At 42.0% G+C, this 21,486-nt stretch overlaps 1 protein-coding gene and 1 long non-coding RNA gene across 2 annotated transcripts in view; both read right to left on the bottom strand.

Moving 5' to 3' along the window:
* Positions 1-1,396, bottom strand: part of LOC145716177 (uncharacterized) — a 50,972-nt gene extending 49,576 nt beyond the window's left edge. Inside the window, exon 1 of the long non-coding RNA XR_014138647.1 lies at positions 83-1,396. This is a non-coding gene — a long non-coding RNA (uncharacterized LOC145716177). The remainder of the gene's footprint in view (positions 1-82) is intronic.
* Positions 1,397-6,375: 4,979 nt separating this feature from the next.
* Positions 6,376-21,486, bottom strand: part of ZDHHC13 (zDHHC palmitoyltransferase 13) — a 38,901-nt gene continuing 23,790 nt past the window's right edge. Inside the window, exons 9-15 of the mRNA XM_081799112.1 lie at positions 19,722-19,880; positions 18,805-18,867; positions 17,796-17,889; positions 16,510-16,593; positions 11,895-12,052; positions 9,357-9,454; positions 6,376-6,966 (exon numbers count right to left, since the gene is read on the bottom strand). Coding sequence (XP_081655238.1) covers positions 6,828-6,966; positions 9,357-9,454; positions 11,895-12,052; positions 16,510-16,593; positions 17,796-17,889; positions 18,805-18,867; positions 19,722-19,880 — 795 coding nt within the window. The 3' untranslated portion in view covers positions 6,376-6,827. The remainder of the gene's footprint in view (positions 6,967-9,356; positions 9,455-11,894; positions 12,053-16,509; positions 16,594-17,795; positions 17,890-18,804; positions 18,868-19,721; positions 19,881-21,486) is intronic.

Raw genomic sequence — 21,486 nt, forward strand, 5'->3', positions numbered from 1 at the left:
TGGTGTGTCTCTGGATCTTTTCTTTAGAATAGAGGGAGATTTGAAAAAAAAAAAAATACAGAGGGGTTTGCGAAAAACTCACTGCAAAGGATGTCATGAATCCTGGTGTCACCTGGGGAAGGCGTGAGGAGGAGGAACAAGAGGCCAAGGAGAGTGGGCTTCCAGAATCTGTCCGCTGAGCGGCTTTCTCGCTGCTAACAGAGAAGGAAACGGGGTTCCAGAGGAAGCAGACAACAGGAGAGCAAATTCTGGAAGGAACATCAAAACTAAAAAACTGCTGAAGAGTCAGTCCTTTTGTCCTACGATGGGCTTTGCAATCTTCACACATTTCATAAAAACCCGGACATGGCAACAAAACACGGAGTTTGCTTCTATGTATAAACAACGGGAGGATGATTTTCTTTTATTCTGGGACAATTCCCTAGGGTTTAGCAATTTTCTGAAAACCTCTCCTACGTCAAATTACCAGCCTCACCCGTGAAATGCAGCCAATTAAAAATGTCTCTGTGCCTCCTCAGCAAGTTCTTGGCAGCCCAGGCGTGCACATTTTCTTGGGGCTCTGCTTTTAACAACGACCGCATCTCTCCCGCCCCCATGCAATTCTGAATTATGGGAGGAAATGAAAGCAAGTGAGTATCTAGACTAAACCATGGGTTCCTCTATGCTCCAAGTCTCAAGAAGGCTTTCTTTAAAATGATCACTTATTTGGGGTTGCTGTCATAGACAAAGCCCCGCACTGACTCTATTACGTATTTATCTACTAGTTTTTTGATGCTCAAAATGCAATTACATTTTGTCATTTTCTCTATTGGACTGGCATTAATAGAATGGCTCAGAGAAAAACAAAGAGCTGGCAGAGGTTGTGTCCCATTCCACTTTCAAAGAGGTAGACGTATGCTTTCTTTGTCCAGAGACCCCTGCTGGGTAATTCAGCCACAGAGTTCCACCAAATGACCTGAGGGTGGAAATACTATACACTTTACACTCTCTGGGGAAGGCAGCACAGGGCAATTGTTTTTAATTTGTAAGCTTTTGGCCAGAGTCGTCTGGGCTCCCATCAGTGTGACTCGAACAATTAATAACACCAGTGAGAAACTGAAATAAGTCAATCAAGTCCCCTGTAGCCTGCACGGATTTTAAAAGCAATATAGTCCCTTGGTCTTCACTAGGAAGTCCCCTACCCTAGAGACTTCCAGGCTTGCAGCGGAGTAAGATACGCACGTGAAACGATCACCGGGCAGTGCAACTTTCTCCTCCTTCACCTCATCTCACAGTTACCAGCCCCACCACCCATCCACCCGGGAGACTGAGCTCAAAACTCGAGCCATCCTTAGCTTTGCCCTACCCTCCCCCCCCTTGCCTCACTCCCAAGCCTCCTTGATTCTGACTCCAAAATGTCTCTAGAATACATCCCTTCCATTCCTACCCTTTGGTATACATAGTCAGCGAGGGCTTCCACAATGAAGGACCATGGACAGGTTTGGCTCAAACAACAGAAAGCTATAATACCAAATTTGGCCCATAACAGTATATCACATAAGGACTTTCACAAGTTGACTTTGGACTCACCCTTCAACTTAGCTTTAGACCATCTCTTCCAGATGAGCTCCAGCTACACTCAGATTTGAAGCTTTCCAAATAGGCCAAGCATCCTCACCCCATCATGCTTTTGCTAATACTGATCTTTTTGCCTGAAACGCCTAGAAGACAGAGCCCCACCCCCCACCCCCATCTTCACCACCCCACCCAACTTCTCAGCCTGGCGAACTCCTATCATCAAGTCAGCCTCAAATGCCATCTCCTCTGCAACATCCTTCCTGAACTTCCTGAGCAGAATTAATCCACCTCTGGATACACAGGCAGTATGTAAGTGACGCAGCACTGCTCTCTCTACATTGCGATTTTGAATTCCCCTCCGCTTCCTTGTTAAAATGTGACATGTATGTATTCATGGTGCTCTAGGAACAGTAGGCACCGTGTAAACATTTGTTGAGCGAATGAAGTGGGAGTGTAGGCTGGACTACAAGCAAATTCTGCTAGAATGTAAAAGAAGAGATTATTATGTGCAGAGTGAAGGAGTTTGGAAATGAGAAAAAAAAAAAACACAGCAAAACAAAGAAAGAACCTTATTGTTGTTTAGCGGTCTTTGTGTTTCCCCTCAACTTCCTGGGCAATGTCCTACATTTTCCAGGCTCATCTACCATCAGCTGGGACATGGGACATGGGACACGGGACTTGAAGCCCCCAAGACCTCCAGGACAGTCTCCATTCTCTTCCCACATCTGTGGATGCAGAAGGGCCAGGAGGCCCTGAGGCTCTAGAAAATGGTGGGAGCACTAGCTGGGAGGGAGCTTGGGTCCCTGCAGGTTAGAGTGTCTGCAAACAGCTATGCGGGCTGTAACAAGAGGGGGAAAGAAGGCTTCTGTTAAGGCATTGAGATGTGGGGGATGGTTATTACTGCATGAACTCCCTGCACTGAAATACTCGCAGCTATAATACCAAATGTGCTATACCCAAGATATTCCACTTCTCGCTGCTCAGTGTACAGCCTGTCTGCTAAGCCACAGGGAGCATCCTCAGGATGCTAATAATTGTGGAAGGGATTCAAATGCAATCTCCGATAGGACTACACAGATATATGGGGAAAGGAATGAAGTTCTGGCATCGCAGGGTAAGAGTCCCACTCCCCTGGCCCCGACAAACCAAACAAGCCCCAACCTGGCCACTTCGCCCCTAAGCTACCACCTTCTCCCTGCTCCTCTCAAAGCCAAGCCATAGGACTCTGTTCCATCTGGTCCTTACTGCTTGCGCATCAGGCGGTGCCCTCCCTGCTGCCCACCCCACTCCCTGCCGCCACGGCTCCACTGAGCCCACCACTACCCTCCTAGCCACAACGCCCATCTTTCTTCAGTTGTCCTCTCCTCAGCTCCTGACGAGTGACTCCTTCCTCTTTGAATTCTTCTTGAATTCTATGCCACTGTACTCTCACCTCCCCGCTGGTCCCTCCTCCTCATCTCCAGCTCCCTAAATCCATATTCTGTAAGGTCATGTTCCTGCTCCCCGCCCCCACCCCCTCATATTTTCTTCGTTTGCATGAGTTGTCATCTTTGGTCTCTTTCTAGAATTGATCTTCCCATTCCAGGTGGGCAACTCCCCATTTCATTTGCATCTCATTTTTCTACCTCTTTCCTGTGACAACCTCATCCATCTGTGTTCATGACTCCCATCCATGCCCCGGTCTCTTTACAGCTGCCTTCCAGACTTTTCCACTGCACAGCCTGCGATACCTCAAATTCAGTAGCCCCCACCCACCAAACTCATCACCTAGTCTCTCCATGGCTTTCTTTACTTCTCAGAAGAGCACTGCCACCCTCTCATTTACTGGGTTCCAAGTCATCTTTGAACTCTCCCTTCCCTTCCCCCCACATTCAATCAGTAATCTGCGCCTTCATCACTTCTTGCCTAGAATATTATTAAAAGCTTATCTCTAACATTCTAGATCTGTCAGGGTCCAGTCAGAAAAACAGAGACCACACTAGGCTTTTTGTTTTGTTTTGTGTTTTTTAACAGAGAGAAAATAATGGAATTGACGAAGCAGTTGCTAATCTTTTTCAAAAAGTAAAGAGAAGCACACTGATTTAGCGCAGAGATGGGACCTGCGGGAAGCAGCCGCGACAAACAAAGAGAAGAGATAGGAGCGCCCTAATTCAGATGCCTCCAGGCCAGGTTTCCCAGGGCTAGGAGCCAGACCTCCCAGCAGACAGCCCTATCTGGGTCCTGCTGGGGCTTCTAAGGGACAACAATGGAGGTGGTTTGGGGAACTCTGGAGAAAAGCTAGACAGATTCCAACTGTCACCATCAGGGTGAAGGGCCACCGTAGGAACAACACTGAGAGGACTAGCTGGTAAGAAGAGTGGAAGGAAGTCTCTTCTCCCCTCCTCCTCCTCTACTGGCCAAACTTAATGGAAAATCAGCTGACAAGGAAAACTGTAGTTTTGAGAATCGTAGTCCCCAAACACAGAACACAGAGTATGGAAGGGTGAATATGGCACATTTCCTTACCTCTATAGTCAATTTTCCAAAGATTCCTGAATTAATAGCATTTATCGAGCATTTATTATGTGCCACGTAGAATTCTAAGCACTTTCTAGGTTATTAACACATTTAATCCTCAGCACAACATTTGGAGTTATCTACTATTATTATCCACATGATACAAATGAGGAAACTAGAGCATTATAGAGGTAAGTCATTTGTTCAGGGGTAAAAGGCACTTATAATTGGCAGATCCAGGACTCAAACCCAGGATGCCTAGCTATAAAACACCAACTCTCAAACTTTTTTTTTCTTAAAACTCTCCCACGAACATGTGCCTGAGGAACAGCCACAATGGAATGGTGGTGTAAGAGTCCTTACGTAAATGATTCCCAAACTGTATCATGTAAATGTGATTCCCAAACTGTATCATGTAAATGTAAGAATCATTTGGGGAACCTGATAAAAACTGAGATTCCAAGACTCACTCCTCAGACCTCTGGAAGGTCTGAGAAGAGGAATCTAAATTTTATTTTTTTAAAGATTTTATTTATTTGTCAGACAAGCAGGGGGAGCAGCAGGCAGAGGAAGAAGCAGGCTCCCTGCTGAGCAGGGAGCCAGACACGGGGCTTGATCCCAGGACCCCGGATCATGACCTGAGCCCATGATCCGAAGGCAGCCGCTTAACCGAATCAGCCACCCAGGCATCCTAGGAATTTGAATTTTAAATAAGTGATCCTCAGACACCACCCCCATCATTATCCCAGGCCTGTTATTCTGATGTAAATGGTCTATGGACCCCAATTTGAGAGTAATTACTTGGCAGGGGTTGGTGAGAGCAGACAAGAGGATATAAGAGGACTTTTTACTGACAAGTGAGTAAAGAAATAGCTCATTATTGCTCACTTAAATACAGCTCCTTAGCTTAACATTCAAGGCTCCTGGAGATCTAGTCCCAATCAACAAGTCCAATTTACTGACCAAGCTCCCCACTTTAAACACCCTATAAACCCAGCCTGTCATGGTTCTTAACTACACTTCAGACTCTCCCATTGTCTTCACTTGTAGAGTTCTCTCCATGAGAATGCCTTTCACTTCCAACTCCATATTTCCAAACTAAGTATCATTGAAAAACCCCTTCTAATGCCTTATTGTCCATAAACACTTGATCACATCCATTGAGGCTCTCTCCAACCTCTAAACTCTAACAATATTTTATTTGTACCCCTCTTATAGCTTTTAATATTTTCTACATTATACTATAGGCTCATTTATCTTAGCTTTCCCTCTAGACTGCAAGCTCTGTGATTACTGTGCCCAATTAAATGTTTTATGGCCTGAAAGACCTATCATGGTGTTCAATAAATACCTATGGAATAATTTAAATTAATGAAATGTGCTTTCCTTATTACATGTCAATTAGAAGTGCTGGAATATAGTCGTTTGGAAGGTGTGAGGCGGGGTATTTGAATTTTAAACAAGTGAGCCCCTGCCCCATCCCTGTAATTCTGATTAAATGGTGTATGGACCATAATTTGAGAATACATACTTGGTAGAGTCTGAAGAGAGAGAAAGGGAAAGAATATAGCTTGAGAAAGTCCTTCTGTCCCCCAGTAGAGAATCAGTCTTCAAACAATTATGATCACATCACATCCTGCTTAAAAACCATTCATTCATTCAATGAATTTAAATGTTTACTGAACACATACAGTGTGTCGGACGGTATTCAACATGACCGGCACTCCTAGAGTTGCGACCCCATTTAGTGTCTAAGTGACCTTGGAGAAGACAGGAACTTCTTTAGGCTTTAGTTTCCTTATTTGTAAAGGCTCTATAGAGGAAAGAATGGATCCCTGGAAAACTGAAAGGTCAATGTGGTTCCAGTACAAAGCGTGGTCCAGAGTGAGACTGGTATACAAAATATGGTTATATTATTCAAGACCTTGGAGGTCATGATGAGAATTTTAGCCTTTACCCCAAGAGCAACGGAACCGTAAGTAATGGTTTTCAGCAGGAAGGGGCCGTGCCCAGGGGCATTTATATACAATACCAATAGTTAAAGTTGAATTCGTTTTCCCTCCAGACTAAGGGAAATTAGCAATTACAATCACATCAGTCTAATGTTTTGAGGGTACTAAGTAAAAACAGTAATTAATCTTTAAGATTGCCTCTGTTCAATTTTCTAAGTAAGATGGAAAACTAAATTAAATCTTGCTTACTGGTGTTAACAGAGAGCTCAACTCATTCCTGGAATCACCAATCAGTTTCTTTATGTCCTATATACACCTTTTCTCAATTTAAGATTCTAAAAGTGTTAAGTGTCAGAAATGAAATCTCAACTACAAAAAAAAAAATTTATTAAGTGTGAAAGCAAAACAGATACATCTATTTAAATATTTTTTACATATTTATAGATAAAACAAACACAAATAATTTATCAAAAATTACAAGTTTAAAGAATAGTACTATTTTGAAACAACCAATAAAGTATTTGAAAATACCACATTTTATCCATAATTAGTGAATATTATCTCCAAAAAAATGTAACTTGTATTTTCTTGTGAAAAATATAAGTTTCTTTAGATGTCTGCCAAGATTGTTCAGGAACAGTCCATCCTGCTAAATCTAAAAGTGTAATGCCTTTATTGAGAACTTTTTACCAAATAGCTTTAAAAACCACCTGCATTTTCCTTTGGGCTTAGGTGAACTCTGAATCTTCACTTCACTTGCAGACCACAGGGCATCAACATAAATGCTAGCAGGTCAGAGGGAGAGTCTGGGGTTGCTTTTCTTCATACGGAACGAAGAACCTTCTCCTTTGCTGGGTGGAAGACCATGGTGTATTGTGACGTCCAATCCACGGCACAGGGCTTCACTAAGCCGAAGCAGCCACACTGAAAGAAATCTGCGAGGTTCTGTGTGAGCCCAAGGCTGCCAAGGAAGGAAGAGAACACATCTTACTACATTTCCTGTTGGAACATTCATTCAGACCAGAAACATTCACTGAGAATTTATACAAAGTCCTTTGAAGATCCTGTAGCAGGAATCCAGAGGTGAATCAGACAGGTCCCCAGCTCAGAGGACATTAAAACTGAAGCCCAGTTCCATTTCTGGACCTGAATCCCTATTTCGAGATTCCCTGGCTTCTGCCCAGCAACTTAATTTCCTTCTGAGTCCCCCACTCACTGGAATGGTGACTGCCATCAATAAGTGTCCTTCTTTCCATTCCCATTGCCCTGATTCGCATTTTGATGATCTCAAAGGCCAGAAAGGCCAGAAACATTATAGTCAACAAAGTGGGTTTTTTCCTAAACTTCCTAAGTAAAACATGGCCCTGTCTCAATGCCTTCCAATGACTGATTGATTGATCGACTGATTGATTTTTTATAGTCCAGGGGTCTTTTGTCTTTTTTTAGACCTATCATACCATGAATTCAGAGGGAATGGGTTCTAGCAGCTCAGGCTCCTTTCCACTGGTTCTCACAAAGTGCAGCACTTCTCTGGGTGGAACAGGCTGGCCCTTCAGTTGAACCCAAGTACCTTTCTCCTTGGCTTCCTTCTTTTTCTGATCATTTTCCTTCACATGCTTCAGGAAGCCATCTCAGCTCTTTGAGTGCTTAATAAGCTCAATACGTACATTAGTTCTCTTGGCAAGAATCTTGCCCTTGTGTGTTTACGACAACAGCATGCTGGGTGACACTGTAGACTCTTGCAGTTCTGCCATGGTAGCACTTGTGGGGCGTTGTTTTCTGAACGGTGCCCATTCCCTTGATGTCTACAGTATCACCTTTCTTGTAGATTCGCATGTATGTGGCCAAAGGAACAACTCCATGTTTTCTAAAAAGTCTAGAGAACATACAGTGGGTGCCTCTCCTCTCTCCTTGGTGCTAGTCATTTTGGCGAATTACTGGAAGATGGCGGTTCCAGGAAAAAGGAAGGCGCTCCTTCCAATTAATCTTACCAATTGGACACTGTCTGGTCCTCCAAAAACCTTATTAAAACCAACCCCCATACGCATTAAAACATATCTGTGCGTGAGGAGGACTATGCCATTGCTGCTGTGGGGAGAGTTGTCAGGAAAGTACCATCAACACTCCTCCAGAGCTAGTTAGTGAATACAAGTAACTTAGGGTAAGACAAACAAGACAAATCTTCAATGTGGGCAGGTTTGTGGAAGCGAGATGCAAAGGAGTTCTAAGGCTTTCCTGTTAGTTCCTCCAGGGTATGTTGCCCTTACTCAGTAATTCCCAAACATGCCCCAGTTCTTTCATCTCAGCCCCTTCTTTCAGGCTCTTTAGGGCTTGAAATCCCCTTCTGTCCTTCTCTGTCAGGCCCCATCCCACAGCTCTCAAGGCTCAGCTGAAAATTCCACCTCGGTCACAAAGGCTTTCATCCTTATTCCTCTGGTTAAACTACTGGGAAAGGGTTTTATCCTTGCCAGTCTGAACCAATCATCACAAGCTTAGCACCACCGGCCAACCTCCATCACCTTAGCCATCTCTTCCCAATTAAGTCAATTCCTCTCCTCTCTAAACACAGATCATAGTCCTATCCAAGGCTCTGATTTCCTTGTCTAACAGCCTAACAGTTTCATCTTGTACCACGAGTGTGCTTTAAAATAGACTACTCATGAGATATGCAAGTAAGCGTTAAATCCCCTGAGGGCTCAGGGTGACCTCTGCAGCACTCCCAGCCTCCAAGACCCCGATATGTAGGACAGGGAGATAAGCTTCAAAGCCCGATCATTCATATCGTAAGATGACAGCCTTCCTTACAAACACTCCCATTTTCAACTGAGGACAGGTTTTATACAACCGATGCCCTGGAGCAACCACACCCCAAACCCAAAGCACTAGCTTCTCCCTGACACAGATGGGCACATTAAACACAGGGCTAAAAGAATTACTAGTGATAGAAAGGCAGGTGGAAAATCTTGGCAAAGCTCACAATCTAATGCTTTCTGCAGAGAGCCTTGTGGCTGGAATTCTTGGTTATCTCACACTGACGTCATGCCAGCAACATGCAATCTTGTGACCATGTGGCTTGACTAGAGAGCTTCCCCATCTTGGCAAAACTTCAAAGTCACTTAACTATTTGTGCTGAGTCCAGCAGACTAAGTCCCAAATTCTTACCACCTTGGGGCTCATGACCTTACCACTCATCTCCTGTCACTGAGGCTTCCAAGAAAAAAGAGGTTCAACTCCACCAGACAGCAAGTTAGAGGAGAGCAGCACAGCCTGGGTGGTGGCAGTAGGCTGGGAAACCAATGGCTAGACTAGCATCCTCCACAGGACACAGCGGCCAAAATAGATCTGACTTACTTGTATGGGGTCCTCCTGAGGGACAATGTCTGTTTCATATGCCTGCTCTGCTTCAGCAAGCTGGTTCTCTCGTGGGAGGTCAGGCCCAGAAAAGCAATCTGCAAAAGAAGGTTGGAAGGTACATGAAAAATACTATTATACTGAGGTTCTGTCACTCGTAGTGCATCACAAGACAGTGCTAAACATTCAGTACTCCCCCGAAGACAGTATAACCTAGCCTTCTGTCTAACCAAGGATCACGGTCAGGATAACGACTCAACAGCTCTAAATGAGACTAAGTAAATCTAGTAGCTGATCATTTCTTTAAAAGTTTACTTATTTATTTTTCAGTAATCTCTACACCCAACATGGGGCTCGAACTCATGACCCCGAGATTAAGAGTCCCACGCTCTTCCGACTGAGCCAGCCAGGTGCCCCTAAGCATTTATTTTTTTAAGTGACTGTTTTTATTAACCTTCAACAAAGCACAGTCATAAAATAATTGCTTTAGTAATTCAAGTCATGGCTTAGAAGCCTGTTTAGATTCTCAACACATGCAGCATGTAAGTTTTAGATGAATAAAACTATATAAGGTCATTTTTACTGCAATTATCTCACCTTGTATATGCTTCTTACATACATGGCCCTTTGGAAAGGGCCAAATGAAAAAGTTAATCTGGAGTGAAGGACATTTAAATCCATAATTTGGGGAAGGGTAAGAGTTAAGGTAACTTAAAAACCTCCAAATCTTTAAAACCCTACTATTCACTGAGTTACTCCATTTAATCCTCAAAACAACTCAAACATCAAGGTCCTTATCCATAAAACAGAGATTATCACACCATCCTCCCTCATCAGACTGTTGAAGGATTTGACATAATATATCTAAAATACCCAGTGCAGAGGCTTCCAGAGGTGAAGTAACTGGTCCAAGGTCACACAACAGCTTCGAAAGCGGCAGAACTTAGACGGACACCTCAGTCAGCGTGAGAATAAAGTTCTCACTTTATTCTCACCATATCTCATGGTCCTTACCACAGTCTATGCTCCGTTTGACTTGCTACAGTCAAACCCATGACTCACTAGAGCAGTCAGCAAATGAAAGGCTTCAAACAACTGAATTGTTTTATTAAGAAAACAACTTTACCCTGAATTCCTGTATTAGAAAAGTATCCAAAACTTTGAGTCCATTTTCTTGCCTTAGAAAGTATAAGAAACATTAAGCTTTCTTTTAAAAAGTTGGTATTATAGTCTCATATGTATCTGTACTTGCCCTAAGAGTCCAGAAAAGAAGGAAGAGAATTAGAATGGAGGTCTCAAATCTTCGGTTCTACTTCTAATTCCACCTCTCACCAGCCACATGGCCAAAACAAGGCACTCGACCTCTCATAGGCTTAGTTTTCTCATCTATAAAATGGAGACACTGCTTTGGCACAGTCTATACCTTAACTGTTTGTCAGCAAATAGATAGGAAAATGCTTTGGATTATGTAAAGCATATATAAATATTAGGTATTATAAGATATTAACAATCAGTGATGCTAATATTCATTCTTTGTGCCTGAATCTGTAGATACCAAAGGGGCAGGAGATGAAGATGAACATTCAGAGGCCTTGGTTCAGTGTTACCAGCTTCATTCCTTTCCTTAGCGTTTTTTCCTTTGTCTGTCTTTATTTCTTTATTATTATTATTATTATTATTATTGTAGAATTGGTTACTTCCCTGTAAAAGTGGAATGCATTTTGCTTTCGATGAGTAATGCTCTAATTATCTGAGGTCTTACAGTAATTGGCTCAGACTGATCACGGCTGTCCATTCCACGAGGGCAGGCCATAGCAACAACAAGAATTAGGTTATGCTCCTAGAGGAAGGCAGGCAGCAGGAAAAGGACAGAGCTTCATAGGAAGCTGAATGTGGCTACTGCCCTCGAGCGTGAACTCTCTAATGGCCGTGATCTTCTCTGGAAGTGTAATTACCACGTCCACTGGTTGGTGATGGATCTTGCATTTCTTCCCCCCTTCTATCCACTTAAGCACTGCATAATAAACGGGATATAAACAGGGTTGGAAAAAATGAGGGAAGATAATCATCTCACAAATGTCTTTAAAAGCATCTCACAATGCTTTTTATATTTTATATCATGTTTTCACACACCTTATGACTTAACTGTATGATGAAAAAAGCCTTTGAATAGGCTGTCAGAAGACCTAAGTTTCTAGTTCTGATTTCACTACTCACTGAGTGATCCTGAGCAATTCAATTCACCTCTCTGTAACTCTATCCATAAAATAAAAAGGTCAGATTAGATCATTCCTAGGCACAAGATAACAACTTATTATTCCAACCTTTACACGATCCTGTGAGCGTAGCATTATCAACTCCATATTACAGACAAGGAAACTGAAATTCAAGAGTCAACTGACATGCCTATACCCAGAGAGTAATCGACAGGTGGAACTAAGACCCGAAAGCCTTCTGATTTAAAAGTCAAGTCTTTCTACCTTGTTACAGGCTACTGGAAATTTTACTCAAAGGCATTATAAGAAGAGAAATAAATACCTGAAAGAGTTGATTTAATAATAAAAATGTGGACCAAGAGAAATGGAAAGCTGCTAGCATAAAGATATATAAAACCCAAGGGGAACAGGCCACAATCTGATTGAGGTAGGTCCATAGTCCATCTTCTCTGAATGTTGTGGCACAATGATTTGACCAATCTGTGAATTCACAAAAAAAGGAACTCATTATTTAAAAAGGCAACAAACTAGTGATCATTCTTCAAGAAGATAAAATCATTGCTCTTCTATTCAGGCAGAAGAGAAAGTAAGACATGGTAACACAGACTAGAACCCAACTTTAAGAATTTATCTCCCAGGGCGCCTGGGTGGCTCAGTTGGTTAAGCAACTGCCTTCGGCTCAGGTCATGATCCTGGAGTCCCAGGATCAAGTCCCGCATCGGGCTCCCTGCTCGGCGGGGAGTCTGCTTCTCCCTCTGACCCTCCCCCCTCTCATGCTCTCTCTCTCTCAAATAAATAAATAAAATCTTTAAAAAAAAAAAAAAAAAGAATTTATCTTCCAAATGCCAGCTTAACTAACAAAGATGAAAAAAATGGTACTTCAGGCTCGTGAAGGCTATGATAGCATTGCATTGGTGGTTGGCAGTAAAGGAATAAAAGCAAAAAAGGTCCGTAAGACCACCACTAAAACCATCCTATTCAGCATAAAATACACTGGCCCAAGGTTAACCGTTCAAGGACTTGATAATGGAGAATAGCTGTATTTAATAAATATCTGCTTGGAAAACCCTTTATCTTATCCAGGATACACAGCAAGAGATGAGCCTGTTATAGCACTGAATAAACTCTTATTAAGGGTTCAGATCAACAGGCCACTGCTGTAGGCACAAGAAATCCTGTAAGCACCCAGATACCATTGGAACATGACCTAACAGCACACGTGGTTATTGGGTGTATTTCTGCAATGGCACCATGATTTATCTTGTAGAGAGAGAAAGTTCAGGTAAGGGAATCATGAGAGCGACACCCTAGGAAAAGAGAGGACTTCACTATGGCCTTCGTGACCCCCTAAGCCATGTAGCTAAGAGTAGCAGTAAGGAGAATGCAAGTAGGTAGAGCAGGAACAAGGGAACAAATCTTCAAGGTTTTGTGAAGCCAATGACTTTTGTAGTACCATGACCGTTTATAAAGGGCAAATTATTTTTGAAGTAAGAACTCTGTAAATTTGCACCTTGAGGTTTCATTAATGCCTCTGACAATTTGACAAGTAGCTTCAGACATCTTCCCAAAGCAGCACTTAAGAACTCCTAGGACAGAGGGCGCCTGGGTGGCTCAGTCGGTTAAGCGACTGCCTTCGGCTCAGGTCATGATCCTGGAGTCCCTGGATCGAGTCCCGCATCGGGCTCCCTGCTCGGTGGGGAGTCTGCTTCTCCTTCTGACCCTCCCCCCTCTCATGTGCTTGCTCTCTCTCTCTCAAATAAATAAATAAAATCTTAAAAAAAAAAAAAAAAAAGAACTCCTAGGACAGAAAGAACATTAGTCCCTGACTACTATCACCTGTTTGTCCGTTTTAGTCTTAAAAATCTATTTTTCCGGGCGCCTCGGTGGCTCAGTTGGTTAAGCGACTGCCTTCGGCTCAGGTCATGATCCTGGAGTCCCGGGATCGAGTCCCACATCGGGCTCTCTGCTTGGCAGGGAGTCTGCTTCTCCCTCTGACCCTCCCCTTCTCATGCTCTCTCTCTCTCATTCTCTCTCTCAAATAAATAAATAATCTTAAAAAAAAAATCTATTTTTCCCCCCTTTTTAAGTCTCCTTTGGTTCCTAACCATCTGTCATGACTATATGTCAGAAGCATTCTAAGGACAATCATCACAGAGTAGTAATCAAGGCAACAAGTTAAGGCAAATTACGCTCTCTTTAGAGCTTCTCGTTAGGACAGCAGAAAAAGATGCATCCCAATGCACCTGACATGACAAAAAAAGAATATAATTCCCAACAGAAGGTAGAAGAAACAGCTGCTGCATGGGAAAGAATATCTACTTTCTTCCAGCTTATAGATTTCTACTGCTCTCTTCTGGGAACTTTTTTGATAATACAGCATGACCTCAAACTGAAATTTTCATAGGACTGATTTCAGACTTAGTGTCAAAGATATGGCAAAATGGCCACATACATTATCTTATGCAATATAAAACTTTCATATGTGCTAATAATACATTCCTGTCATTGGCTAATGACAGGGGACTCCTACTGTTCCAAGCCGATCCTTTTCCTCTTTAGATAGCTCTGACAGTTATAATGTTCTAACAACGATCTAAAATCTTTCTCCCTGTAACCTGTAGGAGGCTGACACTTTTGAGTGTCCACCCTGCAAGCAGACCTCACAGAAGATGAAACGGATGGACGCTACACAGAGCCAGAAGTAGCTGTCACTGACTCACAAGTGAGGCGTGCGCCCGTCAGGCCTCCAGCAACAGGAATGTCCCTGGGAAACCACGAGGGTGGGATGACAGTGAGACCTCCTTAGAAAAATGAAGCACGAGTTCACTTTTTCCATCTGTGAGGTAATGATAAATGACACAATGTCCCCATTTAGTGTAAAGAAATACTGTCGGAATACAAATGGGATAAAAGTAACCAAATGCATTCAGCTAGTCTACAGGGTTGCAAGTGAATATAAAGTGGGACCATTCCTAAGAAACAAAATATAAAAATTGGATCAGAGCCAGAGAATAAAGACAAAGAAGAGGGAAGAACCAATGCATGTAATAAGAAAGCAACTTGGGAAGAATGGAAGCGATGGAAAATTACTTCTGTCCTTATCAATACAGTCTTCTGCTGGACATGGACACCAAACAAAGGTGACTATTTTTAGTGAAGAGAGAAGTGGGAGAGACAAGAGTGGTGTAAAATCTGGCTCCTCTCCCTTAGTATCAAGTCCAAGGGACAAGTTGGTCCATGGGCCGGCTTAAAAAGGTTTTCCAGGAATATGTTTTATTGTTAGGCCTTAAAAGGGCAGTTCTTTCAATAGAACTGTCAAGAAATCTTTTATTTCTTACACCACAGGACATAATTTAAGAGGTTTTTGAATTCCAATGCTCAGGATTACTGATGGCCTTTGACAAGAAAGGAGATCAGGGATCTCAACCTTCTGACTATTAGATCCATTTGAGATAGTGACGGTCACACTGAGCTTACAAAAGCATTCCCTACTGGGGCGCCTGGGTGGCTCAGATGGTTAAGTGTCTGCCTTCGGCTCGGGTCATGATCCCAGGGTCCTGGGATCGGGTCCCACATCGGGCTCCCTGCTCCTTGGGAGCCTGCTTCTCCCTCTGCCTCTCTCTCTCTCTCTGTCTCTCATGAATAAATAAATAAAATCTTGAAAAAAAAAAAAAGCATTCCCTACTGATCATAGACACCCAAGGTGTCAGACAAGAAAGGGGCTGACAAGGTAACTGAAGCCCTCTCCATGCCTATGGCAGGGCAAAAAAGAAACCAGTTCACATAGATATTAAGCATCTTTAAAAATGAAACCCCAAACAAACCAAAAGTTGTAATACTGGATGTTTCTGGGGAGGGGAACTGGGAGGCTTAGGGACAGAGTAGGAAGATTTATTTTTCAAAAACTAAACAAAATTTTAAACTAAAGAAAGCTGGGGGCCGGGGAAGGCAGGGGGGGTGGTACTTAGGATGCTTAAGGGAAAAAGAAAATAAAGTAGAAAAAAACGTTCCTAACATCTTCCTGAATCATTCCACATTTTAGCTCAGGATATAAACCAGTATGCTACTGGCAAAATCTAAGACCTGAGCATGTATATAACAGGAGGGTGGGTGGAAACAGATTCGCAGTGAGGCCAGATTCTCCCAAAGCCTTCAAAATAAGCAAGAAATAAACAGTTAAGGCCAAAATAAACTACAAGCGCTATACGTTTTCCCAGTTAGGTTTGTGAAGCATAGCCATGCAATTGTTAAGAGCTAACCCAAATCCTTCTTGCTTCAATGTAAACCCTGTTCTTCTTGGTCAATCACCTTGGAACAGCTGGATGTCACTCCCTACGTGAGCCCCCTACATTCCTGTTCACACTGCTACTGAGAAGTTATTTTCCCTTCTCAGGGATGCAGAATAAATGGTCTAAGGTTTTCTTCTAAGACATTACTTCCAAACTTTCAAAGACTATTAGTTGTCCCATTAGTCCTGTGACAACATTTATCAAATAGCATGGACGGTCAGGCTTTTGTTCTTTCTCTCCTGTGATCACTTCCTCCCACCCTTAACCTCTCCACGGCCAACCTGTTCTTTTTCCTATTTTTTTTTTACTTCTCACTTCCCTAGTTTTGTTCCTGAGCAGCTAATTTTTCCTCACTTCACTAGGTGATAAATCTATACTCTGCCTTAAATGAATTTGTATTATTGACCACTTCTCAAATTCATCAAGGTCACTTTAGGTGAGGTACAATCTCTTGCCAAGTGCTAACAACTAATCTCTTTGAGCATTTCTTGCAGCTTCCCAATGCTGAGTCTTAGAGGCAGCCGTTTCATTTTAATTAGGGGTATGGTTTATCGTCACCCAGGCAGAATGTGATATACAAGAATTTACCAAGAAAAGTGCATGTGGGTATGGGTTCATGAGCTTACTGTAAGAAAAATTTATACTTACAGATGAAAGATTCATATATAATCCAATCACAAACGATGGAAAGGAAAAATAAGAAGAATATGTAATAGCGATGGTTGCCAAAACCTACATCAAAAAGAAAAAAACATATTTAATACTTTCTTACAATGATTTTCCAGATCAAGACCTTATTCACCCCTATCCTGTCAAAAGCCTTCACCAAAGTAAAAAATAAGCTTATGCTTTGCCTTTAAATACCACCACACCAAAACCAAACAGCTCTGATATATCATGGTCAATTGTCCATGTTAGCTGAACTAATATTTATTTGTTGCTTACCTAAAAGACATCATTTTTGGACAGAACAAGATTTACTAGACACATGAAGCTCTAGGATGGCCTATAACTGCGCTGGAGGAAGGTGAGAAGGCAGGACTTTGGGCAAACCATACCCTATCTCTTCCTTCCATGTAGCGAGTTTAAGAAGTACAATTTTGGAACATCAAGGATCCACTTGATCAGGGGAATAGAGAAAATGAATCTGAAGAGCAGCAAATAGATATGGACTCATTACTGTTGCTTTTTCAGCCTGCTATAATGCTAACCATCCCATCTTTACAATGGGATGGGGTCCATGAAGCTTGGGGCCCTAAGAATTACCTCTTCACCTATTCTCTAGGAATAGCAGAGAACATCAAAATGCACCAAAGAAACACGACTGTGAAGCAGCCTTTTGTTCAAGATTTTAAAAGCATTTCCTCTGCCGAAGACAAATGACCATAGTTCCTCTGCAGTTCCTCATAATATACCCCTAGTTTTTACAGTGACCGCTCAGAGGAAACTCAGGGCTATAGACCAGGACAAGGAATACTCCCCATCATCTCTGGTTCTGGCTCCTACCTGAGCTTTGAAGGAGGCAAGTGGAGAAGTAAATGAGAGAGACAAGTCACAAAACATGGTAAGAACCTGGTAATTTGGTATAGAAGACTGGTATTACTAAAATAACCTCAAGCAAATAATTTACCTTTTATATTTTTTCACCTCTAAAATGGAGATAGTAATACCAAACTCAAAGGTGTGCCCTGATGATCAAATAGGATACTATATTCAAAAATGCTTTATAAACTCTAAAATACTATACAAATCACATTCATTATTATCAACATGGACAGTTTTCCAGAACTGTTAAACCGTGAAAAGGATTCTCAGATAAGGAAGAGCTATAAAATGGACCCCTTAGATGCCCTTCCATTTTTTCTATGAATCACACACATAGCTAAATATATGCTTAACTTCATAGTGTTAACTAAAAAAATTCAATCTCTCACCTATGCACCGTCCAGTCCACAGACAATGCTGATCATATCGAGCGACACAGGAGTTACACACGTGGCAGTGCAGTGACCTTAACGGCTTCCTTATCTAATGCGCAATAAGACAGGTCTGAGCAAAAATCAGCGTCTTAAAGTGGTAACAAATCACAAGCAAAATCTTACTCCTAAGTCATAAAGACATGGGCACAAATAATCCTAAATAGATCATCAGTTCACACAGAGGCTCTAGAATGCCTTATTAATATCTACTTCCAAATATCTATTTTGATTAGGCCATCACTAAAAGGGATTTGACTTCCAGAGCCCAGTCACACTGACCAAGGGGAAGTGAGGCAGTAGCAGGCGGCAGAATTGAGCACTGGATTAAGAAAAAGGAAAAAGGAAACCCAAGTTACATTTCTGGCTCTGCCAATAATTTGAGGAAAGTTACTTCCTCCCTCTAGGCCTTGATTCCTCAACTGCAAAATGAGAGGTTTCACTAGGTGGTTTCTAGGGTCATCGTGAGCCTCTGACTTGAAGTTAGTTCTAATACGTGCTTCACGGCGGGAAAAAGCAATCAAAACACACTACGGATCATTCAGAGAGATTTAACCATGGGCAACTTCAAGAAACTATAAACATCATTCCCTCATATGCTCAAGGCAGAAAACTATTCTGACAGTAATACAAAATTAGAACCTGGTAAAAACGAAGGTGTACAAATATACCATGAAGATTTAACAAAGGCTTACATGAGAAATGTTACCAAGAATTTGCTTTCTTTTTTTTTTTTTTAAAGATTTTATTTATTTATTTGAGACAGACAGAATGAGAGAGAGAGAGCACATGAGAGGGGGGAGGGTCAGAGGCAGAAGCAGGCTCCCTGCCAAGCAGGGAGCCCTATGCGGGACTCGATCCAGGGACTCCAGGATCATGACCTGAGCCGAAGGCAGTCGCTTAACCAACTGAGCCACTCAGGCGCCCCAAGAATTTGCTTTCTTACTACGGGAAAAAAAAGACTCACAAGACAGGATGTACAAAATGTTCTGAAGTCCAGACAGCCAGTCTCTGCAAGGGTGATGATATTCTGAAAGGCATGAAATTTGACCTTATGATTACGTTTTACCAGGGAATGTATAATGCATGGTTATATACCATTCTCACAGCTCTCTCTCCAAACTCAGGTAGCCAGAGAAGCAATGTGGAATACTTGCCACCAAATCATCCTGTACCCGAAAATAATGTTGACTTTTCAAAGCTGCATTTTCAACCACAGCCAATAAATTAGAATGCACAAAAATTACACCTCCTCTTCTCTCCTTTGAATGGCTAGCATCTCCCAGTTATAATCTGCTAGAGAAAAATACATACACACATATACACTCATAAAAAAAAAAAAACAACAAAACCCATCAGTAGACACCAGAACTGATAGTTATAAGCACCATGGGCTTGTCTTTCAGGAACACTGGCTAGAAGTAACACAGACATCCATACTCTCCCTGACTTCTAAACATTCACAAGCGAAGGAAGCCATGCATGGCAACTGACAGCTTCGCATCTAAGGAAGAGGAGGGCATCTCTTGTCAATAAGGACTCCTCCCTTGCCCCTGCCTGCTTACTCTCCATGTATTACATTGGGGGAACTTAAGCTAAATGATCATTATCTCAGTGTTACTATAAAGAAATCGAGATCATGTTTGCTAACAGAAATTACATTTGAAAAAGTCTTGGTGGGTATGACCTTAAGAGAAAATAAAAATATTTTTGAAAATTTTTACATAAATAAACGAAAGCATGACAGTGGAGAAATCTCAACTTTGTTGATGTATGTTGCATCTATTACGTACCAGACACGAGAGATCCAGCCATGACAAACACCAACATTGCTATGACCTCCTTATTTAAAAAAAAAAAAGTAACATTATAAAGAAAGCTCACCGTTTTCCTTTCTTCTTCAGAAACTTTGGTGAAGCCTGGATCTGTTGCCCAAGTCTTGTAGAAAAAGTAGAGGAAGGCTATTATGCTGAGAAGGAAAGCAAAATAGAAAGGGGTGCCTGCTAGATGTGAGAGCCACGTTAAGGAATGTATCAACTTCCACTAAGAACGGTATAATTATGACCTAAGCAAATTTCATCATTGGTGCCTGAGAATCTCTCTGCATTCTATCCTCACTTTCCGTTATGTATACACATCCCTGCCACCAAACCTGGCCCCATCCTATGTTCTAATCCTACAGGAATTTGCTCATAGTTGCTAATAATTAATCCCTCCCGATTAGTTAAAACTCATGAAATATTGATAGGAATAGTTGCAATGTATGAGGAACATCCTGACGACTGAAAAACATTCCAGATCCAAATAAATTAACCTCTCATGATGTAACTATGGCTCTCCTGTAAGCATCGAAAAGAATATTTATTGATGATTTTTAAAAAATCATTCAAAGAAACAAACCACTTGATTCAGAGATTCCAACTGAAAATATTTCTTTATATATTAGATAAATGCTTGCAAAAATTTCCTAATGGAAAGTTTAATAACAAATTCTTGTCATGTATTAGGCTGTATTAATTTAGAAATACACAAAAAAATTGCTCTCTTTGCAAAGTAATTACAAATCAAATACTATTTTGGGAAAGGAACATATTACAGACACAAGATAAAAAGTATTTCAAGGATAAACATTACCCATTTTGAAATGATATAAATTCTTTGTATGAAAAGTAAAATTTTGCTCTAGGGAAAGATAAATGAAGGTGCACTAAATAATAAGCCAATACACCATTAGTAAACCAATTCTCCTTGCCCAATTTAAATCAATATTGACACAGTAACTTTATCTGCCTTCCAAGGTATTATCAAGCTCTTTTTTTTTTTAAGATTTTATTTATTTATTTAAGGGGAGAGAGAGAAAGTGAGTGAGCACGAGTGGGGTGGGGGGTGGAGGGTAGAGGGAGAGGGAGAAACAGACTCCCGGGTGAGCAGGGAGCCTGACGCGGAGCTCGATCCCAGGACCCTGAGATCATGACCTGAGCTGAAGGCAGATGCTTAACCAACTGAGCCCCCCAGGCGCCCCTCAAGCTGTCTTGTGCCAAACTCTGGAGTGGAAAAGATGGCCATAAATAGCCTCTAAACCCTTGCTATTTAAAGTGTGGTCCATGGACTCACAGCAATGGCTTTACCTGGGAGCTTGTTAGAAAGGCAGAACTTCAGACCTCACCCCAGATCTGTAACCAGACTCTGGATTTTAACAAGATCCTCAGGGAATCCACATGCACATTACAGTTCAAGAAGCACTGCTCCAACCCACAAAAACCACCAGCAGCAACCAGAACATCTGGTTCAGGTAGGCAGGAGCAAACCTTCCTGGTTAAATTTATCAGTTTGTCTGCAGAAGGGCCTGGCTTTAAGAAAGAGATAGGATCAGGGCGCCTGGGTGGCTCAGTTGTTAAGCGTCTGCCTTAGGCTCAGGTCATGATCCCAGGGTCCTGGGATCGAGCCCCACATCGGGCTCCCTGCTCTGCAGGAAGCCTGCTTCTCCCTCTTCCACTCCCCCTACTTGTGTTCCCTCTCTCACTGTCTCTCTCTGTCAAATCTTTAAAAAAAAAAAAAAAAGAGAAAGAGGATCTAGAAGAGTTGTGTGAAATGGAATTCCAACAAATAAAGCTTACTTAGAATGAATTAAGAACACTATTATAGAGTA

This window comes from Leptonychotes weddellii, chromosome 11 (assembly GCF_054177405.1).
Source record: "Leptonychotes weddellii isolate Sample4059 chromosome 11, ASM5417740v2, whole genome shotgun sequence".
Lineage (NCBI taxonomy): Eukaryota > Metazoa > Chordata > Mammalia > Carnivora > Phocidae > Leptonychotes > Leptonychotes weddellii.